Source organism: Mugil cephalus, chromosome 14 (assembly GCF_022458985.1).
Source record: "Mugil cephalus isolate CIBA_MC_2020 chromosome 14, CIBA_Mcephalus_1.1, whole genome shotgun sequence".
Taxonomy (NCBI): domain Eukaryota; kingdom Metazoa; phylum Chordata; class Actinopteri; order Mugiliformes; family Mugilidae; genus Mugil; species Mugil cephalus.
In genome coordinates this window covers 13,444,401-13,455,674 of record NC_061783.1, presented here as the reverse complement: position 1 = coordinate 13,455,674, position 11,274 = coordinate 13,444,401, and the positions used below count along the sequence as shown (strand labels likewise).

At 42.4% G+C, this 11,274-nt stretch overlaps 1 protein-coding gene across 2 annotated transcripts; it reads right to left on the bottom strand.

Annotated features, from left to right (window-relative positions):
* Positions 1–664: 664 nt before the first annotated feature.
* On the bottom strand, positions 665–10,932 carry spag1a (sperm associated antigen 1a). Of its 2 annotated transcripts, none has more exons than XM_047604356.1 (9): positions 10,783–10,932; positions 9,133–9,753; positions 7,826–7,925; positions 6,436–6,588; positions 5,660–5,817; positions 2,959–3,100; positions 2,083–2,209; positions 1,846–1,983; positions 665–1,768 (listed from the first exon to the last, which is right to left on the bottom strand). In XM_047604356.1, the coding sequence occupies exons 2-9, from the start codon at positions 9,485–9,487 to the stop codon at positions 1,763–1,765; spliced, it is 1,179 nt and encodes a 392-aa protein (XP_047460312.1). In that variant the 5' UTR covers positions 9,488–9,753; positions 10,783–10,932; the 3' UTR covers positions 665–1,762. The 2 variants fall into 2 exon arrangements, with proteins under 2 accessions (XP_047460312.1, XP_047460313.1); XM_047604357.1 differs by having other exon boundaries at positions 10,831–10,922.
* Positions 10,933–11,274: the final 342 nt, after the last annotated feature.

Here is an 11,274-nt window from a genome sequence, read left to right as displayed (position 1 = left end):
CCTTAGGGTGGATTGAGAAATGTATCTCAACTGAAGATGTTTAGATGTTGTTTAGATGTTGTGAAGTTGGGTGAGTTGGGTGAGAAATGATATCCAAGGGCACTGTTTTAAGACGGTAGGTTACCAATTCTTATCTTTGGGTATGTAAAGTAAGGTATCATCAACGTACAGGTTAATTTTCCTGTAATAAGACAGTTTAGTCTTAAGACAAAAGACGTATGGACCTCTATGACCAGAGCAAATAAAAGGGTTTATAATGGACATCCTTATGTGTTCTTTATAGAGGATATGCATTGACGTCACTGCCACCTGGAACCACGCCCCCCTGAGTGGCAAAAACACAGTGAAATGTAACAGTAAAAACAGCGAGACCAGGGAAAATGTGGATTATCTGATCAAATTAAGGACAACTGGACTCAACCCTCATCCATACAAACTAATATGGATTTGAAAAAGTGGATCTGCCTCAGTTTCATTTAGTTTTAGTTCATTTCAGTTAAAAAAAAGTTAAAAAAAAAATACAAACTCTAAGAGCTTTACTGAGTAGTAACGTTAGCCATACAATACTGTAGCGTCCAACTAGATAAATTAATATCACCGGACACTAAATGTGAACCACAACACCAGGTTTCTGTGCCTGGATTCCAGTTGTTTCTTAGTGATGCACTTATTTACTTCTATTTCTTTGGCAGTCGGAGATATCTGTAAAAATATTTCTGACTGCTTTTCAAATCTGTTCAGTCAATCACACAACAGCTATTAACCTTTTTTAGAATTAATTTTACAATTTAGACAGTATTAAAGCCTATGCTTCAAACAAATGCTACTAATCTCCATTTTCAACCGCCACTTTTTGCCAGTCAGTGGCTGTAACCATGGAGACTTGGCTGGCTGTGACGTCACTTGCATATCCTCTATTGCAGCTGGAAGGTTGTAGAGGTTATACACCTCACATTCGACACTGAGCCTGAGAGCTACATGAAGTTGTTCTGTGCACGTAACCTGTAACTCTGTCTTCAGTTGCCCAATGTTTATCTAAAACCAGAAAGTCGACAACCCCAGTCAGTCAGTCACCATTTTTAAAATTTTTGTTGTTCGAAATCCGCAGCAGAAATGTTCTCCCCCAAAGCAATCGCTAATATGATAATGGTAATTGTGTTTTACAGTATGCGTGGCTGTTATCATGATATGTGTAAACAATGACAAATGCCTTGTACTGAAACAGCTGGAACCTTGCACACGTACTGAAATGTGTGCCGCGCACAGCCTTCGTCTTTTGAGCAGAATCGGTTTCTGTGAGGCCTTTTGTTTCGGACTCAGTGAACCTTTTCTTTTTTAAAACCGAACACAGTGAATCAAAATTAAACCTTTAATCTTGGCGTGTTTCATCTCAACTGTGGTAGAAATCTCAGTAAGGCACACGTTACACACTCTTTCTTTCTTTGCCCTGTTTTACTCTGACAAATAACAGAGCTCTGTTTACAGTACATTACATCATAACATGAATGATTTGGGAGAGCGAGCAGGTCACGAGTACCTTGACATTAGCCTTCTTAAATGAAGCTCTCCGTTGTGTACTCAGGAGTTATGATGAGGTTTGCACACACTGAAGATGGTGCAGAGTTGAAAAGCTGGTCGTCCTAGGTGCTTCTTCTCCTGGGATTTTAAAACCAGTCATTTCCATTTTACTTACAGCAGCTGATGGCTTTAAAAGTCCGATATGTGTCCACACCTGTCGCCATATGTGCACCACAAAGGGCCATCAAACCTGGAGGACATTTTTTAAAAGGTACATTAAAGCAGCCATTCTGCTGTAGCAAATGCAGTAAGGTAATGTACTCTTACCCTTGGTGCGTGTGCATTAGTGTCTAACAAGCTCTGCCTCAGCAAACCCGTCACCACCTCCAGCTCCTCCTCGGCCTCCCGGACATTTGGATCAATCTGGAGGACTTCCTGGAGATCACTGCTGGCTGACAGGTAATCCTAGGACGCGGTTATTCACACAAACGCACACACGAAAATGAATTGGTGAATGGCAACAACAGACGATCAAGCTGTGTGTGTTTGGGGAGTGTCGGACACCTGTAAACCCTTAAAAGCCAGGGCTCGTCTGTAGAAGGCTTTCTTGTTGGCCGGCTCCAGCTGCAGCGCAGAGTCGCAGTCCTGTTTGGCCTCATCAAAGCGATCCAGCTTCAGGAGACAAATGGCTCTGAAGGAGAGCAAAGGGTTCAGACATCAGACGCCCCAGTCATCTGCCATTAGGAGCGATTATTAGGCCCAAGCTACAGAAGCCCTGTTACAGTTATTTTAAAATAACATAGCTCCGCTCCACCTCAAATACTAAAACACTTGTTTTAAAATGTATCTTGTGTGTACTGGACTTGTTAATGTGGACATTTTTGCAGTGTGTAATAATATTTCCAGGGACTCTTATGACAAAAAGAGATCAAACTCTCCATCTGTTAAGGTTTTTATACAATTGCAACTTAAACTTAAAAAGGAAATGTTGCACTTGCTCTGGCGCAGGAATCTTAATAGGTAATAACAGGTGATTATCATATCTGGACAAATACTGGCAGCATTATTACCAACAATGGTAACACAACGAACAGCCAGGTAAACAGACGGTGCCCTCTGCTGTCTCTACAGCTATAATGTCCCAAAAGTAGATCGGCTTTGTGCTGCAGCCTCAGATCTGGCTCAGTCCCTGCATGTATTTCTACACAACTAAGTAACATTTGAAGATGTCACGACATTGGTAACACAACTAGCAGTAATATCTGTGGCTGCTTCCACATTGAAAATGCGTATAGCTGTTTTTGTTGACTAGACAAGTCTGTATCATTCTTTATATTTAAATAGATGAACAGCTTTTAGTGAAGTGCATCCATCCTCATGTATTTATTATGTGAGGCCCATATATTGTATGAGAAGTCTTGGGCTTGTTTTTCTCCGTACCTGTTTGTGTAGAGAACGCATTCGTCAGGTTTTATGATGAGACATTCACTGTACTTCTCCAGAGCCTCTTGGAACTGTCCTTTCTTGACAAGACTGTTGCCTTCCTGTTTGAGTAAGTTAAAGCGAGCTTCTTTTCTTCTGGCTGTCAACATAAAAAATGTCATTTTAGAAGAAAAGAAAAATATATATATATATTTATATATACACACACTGAAACATTCACTGCTATTAAAGAAAACAATCAATATTCCTGTGGCTGGTAATGGAAAAATATGATGGAGCTAGACTCTGTGAAGTGTTAATTTATAGCTATGGATTTGTTAGAAGTGCTCTAAATGGGGTTGTCTTTCAAGAAGCCTCTGGCCTCAGTCCAGCACACAGTTTCAGGACTTATCAATAAATCTGTTGGTCTGTCAGCAAGAGTCTGAGAGGAGCAGAAGGGATGAGTCAACTCCTCCTCAGTTTGCTGTCTGCTGTGCTGAGAAAGTCACTACATCTCATGAGTGGTGGGAAACGCACACACGCATAGAGATACCAAACACATGTGTCGACTAAAATACTGATCCAGATACTGAAATAGTTTATTGACTCAGAAAATAAACTGTCAACAAAATACAGCATTAGGAGTGTGAATTGTTTTTTGATTTTGTAACAAAGACATTCTAACATGTTTTATCTTTGTTCAGTGTTGGACATAAGACTGTGTACAGTGTGCACAAAGAGGAGGATCTGAATTAGCAACTCTGTGCTAAAGACTTCCACTGAGACGTCTTCAGTCAGACTTTTTTTTTCAGAGCTGCTCTGTTGCCAGGAAACAAAATTGATAGAAAAAAAAAATACCTGTGTCCAGTTGTTGAGAAGTAAAACATTTTGGTAACTGGGTTTCAAAAAATCTTGTAAATTGGTGGCAGGAAGGTTAAACGACTTGCTACTCCTATGTTTGTCTGTATCGAACATTCAGTATGTGCTGTTCACACGTTTGAAATGTGTTAGGATACATGTGTTTAAAAAAAACTGTGTTACCCTGATCCCAGCAGAAATTTAAATTCTGGGTGGATTTCAAGAATTTCAAGAAAGTATTATGTGTTACATTTTGGCCTCGCTATTTAAGACACGAATCTTCCTTTTAATACTTTACTCTGCCCAAACAGCCCTGACCCATCGAGGCACAGATCACAAAGTGAAAGTGTGCTAAATGTCACTCCTTAAAATCCTGCAGTTTGTGAGGGGGAGCTACCATGGGTCATCCTTCTTTGTAAATATCTGGGGAATTTAGAGGCCAAGTCAACACCCTGAACTCGTCACTGTGTTCCTGGAATTATTCCTGAAGCATGTTTGCTTTGAGGCGGGGAGCAGTATTCTGCTGAAATAGGCCATTGCCGTCAGAGAATAACATTTCCACGAAAGGGTGAACGTGGTCAGCAACGACGCTTTGGCAGGTGTCAAAGTAACATCCACACGAGTGGCATGACCCAAGGTCTCCCTGCAGAACTACAGCCGAAAGCATCACAAGTCTCTGCTGCAACCAGTGTCCTCAAAGTGAAGCCGTCCACGTGACGTAAAAGAAAACACGACTCGTCGTGGTCGGTCTGTGTTTTTAAAAGCCTCAGCTGGATCTTAAACATCATCGTAGAGTGGGGTACTGTGCCCGGAGCGATGAAACGGATGCTTGTTTTTATCTGTTGTGCTTGGGACTAGAGCTTTGGCTGTTTAAAAGAAAACTGTGTCGCTTTATTGTGTTGCCTTCACTGCACGTTGTTACTTATGGAGCTGACAGCCTACACAGGGGTACGTACACAATTTGGAGCGTTAGTCATTCTAAAATTTTGTTGACCCCCACTTTTGATCTAATATTTAATAAAATATTCAAGAGGAAAGAGTAGAGTCATGTCTCTGAGTATCACCCAAAACACACTGAGGATTGTGTCCGCACTGAATCACTGCCCAGGGATACAAATAGAGCTGGTCAGTTGTTAGAATTGCAGAAGTTGGCATCACATACTTTAAAAGCAGAGTCTTTTGCATATTTTATGCAGCAAAAAGTTCACCCGCTTTCAATCTGTTTCCCGAGCAACGGCAACGGCTATTCTAAAATTAACCGCACCATCTTCACACTCATTAACTGTTGATGTATGTACAGCGTGCGGCTGAGTCTGTGCATGTAAGTCAGCCGCTCTCGGTGGGTACGTTTCATATCACATCGATGTAAATCAATTTATTGGTTTACGTCAGTGTATTTGTTTTGCAGTTGTGGGCCACACCGCATGTTCTTGAACATATTTGCATTCACGGCTCAGGTTGAGACTTGTGGTCTTCGAGGAGCCGAGAGGAAACCTGACCTGGATTGTTCCATTACAGCAGCTGTACTATAGTCAAGCGTGGATCGCCTTCCCTCTGCATTATTGATAGTCCACTGAGACACACACACACACACACATAGACTCATTTCAGTGCTCAGCGTTGACACACTGATTCTCACTGAACTGACATCTGCTGCCTCATGGTCCCAGTTTCTTTTCAAAACTCCCACAATTTATTAGGCAACATTTAAAACACTTTTTTTTCCCAATGCAAAGGGAAAAATAAGTCCAAATTGGATGCAGCATCTCTTTTTTTGGAGCAAAAGTTTAGGCTTTCCATACACAAAGCACACGCTTTAACAAACCATTTAACTCTTTTAATCTCAGAGGGCGTCACTCACCTTCCTCCTGTGCGGCCCTGGCGGCTCGGGCCTGGGCCTGCTCGATGCTGACCGGTTTCTCTCTGTGTTGCTGCTGCACGGACAGAGGGACGGCGGGAATGTCTGGAAGCTTCTCCCTCCACTCAGGCCCGTCCTGCTCGATCAGCATCTTGGTGATCCTGGCAGGAGGCAAGAGTCAAGAGTAAAAAAGACACACAAGCTGCTACATTAGCTGTAGACTAATAAGACTCCAGCGGGGTTTGAGGGCTCCACTTAGACGCTGAGAGGAAACTAAACCGCAGAGGATGGGGTAGTTGAGGAGACAATGGCAATGCAATAAGTATTGACAGTTCAAGTCTCCGAGAGGTAAAGTTGTAGCATCGGTCGGACGTTTTTTAGGGATTGAAATAAAAGGTTAAACAGGAGAGGCGTCTACAGATCTGTCTGGGCATTCGGACTTGGTATAAAGAAATGACACACTCACGCAGTCTAGACTCAGTTCAGTAAAATAACATTTTACTCTCTGTACGTGAGGTTTCACTCATGCTTTGATTGATGCCTGACGCCGAAAGCACCAGAATAAAGTAGGTGGATTTCTTGTACTCTGAATGCAAAGCCTTAAATTAACACTGAAGGATGTGTGTGGCGCTGACCAGCAAAGCTGATTTCAGAAGAAGCTAATCAAATCAACGAAATCAGCTTTGTCAGAGACAACCGTAAAGAACATATATATATATACATATATATAAAACATTGACATCTGCAGAGGGGTTTTGTAGTCCACGCGTGCAGCTGACCTGTGGACGCTGTCATGAGCCGCCTGCACCCCGGTGTCGATCTGCAGCACCGTCTTATAATCCACATAGGCCTTCCTGTAGCGCTCCAGTGACTCATAGGCCATAGCTCTGCGGAGCAGGGGCTTCAAGGAGAAGGGCTGCAGCTCCAAAGCCCTAAGAGGATCAGAGAGACGCCGGCGCAGATGATCAAACAAAGCGACAGGTGTAAGTGGGCTGATCTGTAGCTTCCACCAATGTGTGCATTTGACAGGAAGGTGGTTGCAATCTCATAGTTATAGATTGGTCTCCGGCAGGAAAATAAAAAATGTGGCCTAATGAACTCTGAAGAAATGTTAACATACTGATCCATGTCAGCAGATCAAAAACTACATAAAATAGATAAACATGCCTCAACACTGATTTATAAGAAGTGTGTTTGCTAAACTCAAGACCACATACAGTAAGCTCCTCCTAGTGTAACACACTAAACTGTAATTTTGAATTGTGGGTGATCCAGGCAAAAGGTTTTGTCATATAACTATAAAAGCTGGACGTAGCCACCAAGCATGAAAATTGAAGCCAATATAACCACGACTGAACGTGCATTACCATTTATGGTTGCTAGGTAGCGGTTCCAAAATAAAATCTCCAGAGTAAAGTCTCCTTTTGAAAATAATTCCATATTTAGTTAGACATCAGGGCCTCGAAAAAAGGTGTGTTTAGGAGCACTTCAGACCAAAGACACTCAAAATATCAAATTCAGGACCTCAAAATATCTCAAAGTCTTTTATATACAGTGTGAGGCAGGGGTGTCAAACATGCGGCCTGTGGTTCAAAATCAGCCCCTCACAGGGTCCAGTCTGGCCCGCAGGATAAATTTACAAATTTCAAATTTTTTTTAATAAAAAGTCACTGCTGTTCCTAATCTGTCCACAGTTTTAGTGGGAATACAGGAAGAAAACACAAATCTGGTACCCAGAACTGAACAGCAGAGAGCAATGACAGAAAATTTTCTTAAGAATTTGCGTGGTTTTCATAAAATGTTTTGTAAAAGAATAGTCATTAAATGAAAACATTTTCAAATGTACTTGTTCTTCTTTGCACCAAAACAAAGGGAAAGTTTGGACTTATTCATAAGTTATTAAGCAGTTATCCTACTGGTCTGGCCCCCTTGAGATCAAATTGAGCTTTATGTGACCCCCCTGAACTAAAATGACACCGCTGGTCTAAGGGTTTGACGTGTAAGAAGAATACATCGTATAAAGAGGTCTCTGGTTCTTAGTGATTCATTTTGAACTTGATCAATAAAACCTGTGAATCGTGAGCTTGACAAAGTTATTGGGGTAAAACGCTAGTTCTCTGCAGACCTGACTGATATATTAAAATTAAATTAAAATAGGTGGTCACGTACTTGAAGCAGTCCTGTATGCAGTCTGCGCTGTTTCCATCCTTCAGGTAACAGGCAGCTCTGTTCGAGTAGAGAATGCACAGGTCTTCTGGACTATCGACGCCTGCGAAGCAAACAACCAAAACAACTGAAAGATCTGACTCAGTCGAGACATGTTTGATCTAAAAAAAAAAAAAACGTGCGTGAGGACAGGCCTTGGCGCTTCTCTTCTTCTGATGTTTGTGAACAGTGTGGCCGTGACTTGACTAAAGGGGAATCAAGACAGCTGAAGCAGTTCGATTTCAAGTGTCCAGAATTGCTGAAACGAGTGAATGGTAGCCAGATAAATGGGTGCGTAATAGTCTCTTAGGTAGAGTCATTATCTGCTCTTCTCCTGAGAGTCTCCACTGCAGCTCTTTAACCTCTAGCTTAGAGTTACACGCTGCTCCAGTCCCTAAATCAGACATCAACAGTGCAGAACACAAACAACTGTTTCAGAGACATCTTTATACAAGCAACTTTCTGTTGAATCTGCGATGGTATTTTGTCCGATCCTTGCTAATGTGCCTATAGAAAGCAGACATCTCTCTTGCCGGCTACAGGAGGGAAAGTTGGCCGGGAGCTCTTAAAGGCACATTCAATCTCACCTAAAAGCCTCCGTGTAACAGCACGTGACCTCTGTCTGCAGTTGTCTCGAGGCCAACACTGCATTCACAAATCACCTGTGCCACCTCATGTGTCAGCTGTAGTTGTTGAACGTTAGCCAAAAAACCTGAGGCGAACTGCGCACCCTATGCACTTGAGTCGCAGTGAAATCCCAGAACGACGTGGTAAACTCTACGGCATGCCAAGCAGTGACATAATGCATTCATAATGGACGAGGGATACTGTGGATTACAAACGACGCGCAGATGCCACGAGAGGTTCTCTGTCCTTTGCTGTGCCGCCCATCTGTTGTTAGGGAGTCCGTTAGACGTAGACTTGTTATGAGCACTGTGAACAACTGTGTGGATGTTGTCCAAACAACCTAGCTTCTAAAATATTTATACGCTTAGTGTTATTCCACATTTTAAAGCATTTGTATTTTTGTTAACCTTAACAGACCGTTGGAACATATTCTGACATCCCTTAATGAATTAAAGAAAACAGTTGCTAGGTGCAGACTTTTTCCTCACAGTCATTATTTAAGTAGAATTCAACTGATGCGTAACAAAGCAGAGTTTCCTAAAGCGTGGGTGAAAATATGTGTGTGGGTTTTTAATTCCTAGTTAATCTCTACTGGATGAAGTGATGTTCACATGGAAAGTGTAAACTGTTCATGTCTCTCCCACCTGCTTCAGCACATCCCTCAATGGCCTGGGTGTACTTCTCCAGCGCATCTCCAAACTGGCCATGTTTGAAGAGGTGGTTCCCTTCGTTCTTGAGCCGGGCCAGGTGAGGAGGCAGGGCCCCGGCAGGAGCGTCCAGGTAACTCGTGTCCACTGCAGGGCTACCCTGATCCTCTTGTCCACCAGCGGGGCGGCTTCCTCCATTGGCCACCCCCCTCTCTGGAGCCCTGTTCATCTTTCCTCCGCCGCCTCCTCCCCTGCTTCTTGTCCCGCTCCCTCCTGCTGCTGCTGCTGTGGCCTGATCCGGTCTCGCCGCCCCTCCTCCGCTGCCGGGGGGTTTCTCCTGTGCGTTCCCCATAGCCGCACTCCCTCTGCAGTGTGTGCGTCCAAAACTCTTCCTCCCTCCCAGCTTCTCCTTCTGTCAGACCTGCAGCTACATCTGTGGCTTGCTGGGGATTTCTGCTGGACACGCCTCCCGTGTGAGGCGTCAGAAGTGACGTCGGTGATGGGGGGAAGGGCCAGAGGGATGCAGTGCTGCAGTAGGACAGCTCTGATGGGAGAGCCTCAGTTTAGACTTCAGAGCGACGCACTGGTGGCCCTGCTGAAGTGGAACGTACGGGAATACTAAAAGAAACACAAGAATACACAATGGTTAATGAAACTTAAGACTATTAATTCACAGCTATTAGTCAAACACAACAAATAATATCATACAGTTATATTTTTTATTATTTATTATTAAATTAAGAGGAAACACTGAATTAGATATTCAGTCTGTTTTCAATTGCATTAAGTGTCAATGTCCTGATGTTGTGGATTAGTCATAAAATAATAATAATAACATATAATCACATACTAGCGGTGACAATACTATATTAGACAGGAGGCATTTCACTTGGCTCCATGCAAAAGTAACAAAATGTGTAATTACACGAAAGCATAGGTGCATCAGATTTCATTATTGGAAGCTCTGCTCTACTAAAGCTGCTGTGATGTGAGTCCAGACCACACAATACAAGCAGCCTGGACCTATCTTATTGGTTATTGGTTATTGGCAGTATATAGTTTTAATTTTTATTGATGGCATCTATGCGTTTTCTGCTGTTGCAAAACTGTCTTCTGCCAACAAGGTGTGGTAGCCATGAAAAAACTACACCTCTGGAATCTGCACTGGCTGCCATGGCAACTGCTAACGGCCAAAAAAAAAAAAAAAAAACAGTCAGTCACATAGTGTATAATATTATAAAGTATGTGAAATAGCTTAAAATTGTGCACTTTTTTTGGGCTCTGAACGACTTTAAGATTTTTTAAAGTGTAAATATGTGGTGAAAGTCGAGTCCACGATGGCGTCACACATTAAAAACACAGTAGCAAATAATAATGCTTTGCAGCAATGAAATCTAACGTTATATGTTCTTGTCCTGAATGCATATTGTAGCGTCTCACACAAAATAAGCTACGGGGGGGGGTTTCTGCGAGTTAACTGAATCTCAACACAAACACTACTGTCGGCTGTAGCCCACGTCACAAGTGTAGACACTATCAGTCCGACATATGCGGCTCTCGCTCGGCAAAAACAAAACAAGACAAAACCAGAAACACGCTCTACAACTATATCAACTAAAAGATTCATACTGCTCTGCAAATACACACTTTATGATCCGCTGCTAGTTTGCTGCAATGACAAACCGGACTCCTCACCGGTCTTCTCCGAGGTGTCCGTTGTTGTTGTTGTCACGTGATCGGCGACTAGTCGACTTCCTGCTTAAAGCGTCACGGCACGAGGAGTTGGTACAACCTCTAGCATCTTTACTTTGTATTTCAAACACTGCTTTAAACTGATGATTGTTCATGTGCAGTACTGACTGGTAGCATGTGCAAGGCCACAATTTCCCAGTTTGGCATAGTTTCTGTCTTCTTTAATTTAATTATGTACATTATTTTAGCACACTGACCACTTCACACACTCAGTTTATAAGTTGCAATTCAAATTTATCATCGGTACGGCAGTAAGTATATCATGCGTTATAATTTATAAATAACATAACTTTGATTTTTTTTTCATTCTTATTAGGAAACCACCAAAAAACACAATCCATTTCATACTATATTTGTCTTCACGTCTTCTAAGTTGGGTTTTTTTGT

Excerpts from the sequence above, each read along its gene's own strand:
- spag1a (XM_047604356.1), bottom strand. The coding sequence starts at position 9,487 with ATGGGGAACGCACAGGAGAAACCCCCCGGCAGCGGAGGAGGGGCGGCG. Across the intron at positions 7,926-9,132 it reads TGAGGGATGTGCTGAAGCAG|GCGTCGATAGTCCAGAAGAC; the intron begins GTGGGAGAGACA and ends TTTGCTTCGCAG. Across the intron at positions 6,589-7,825 it reads TGCATACAGGACTGCTTCAA|GGCTTTGGAGCTGCAGCCCT; the intron begins GTACGTGACCAC and ends TGATCCTCTTAG.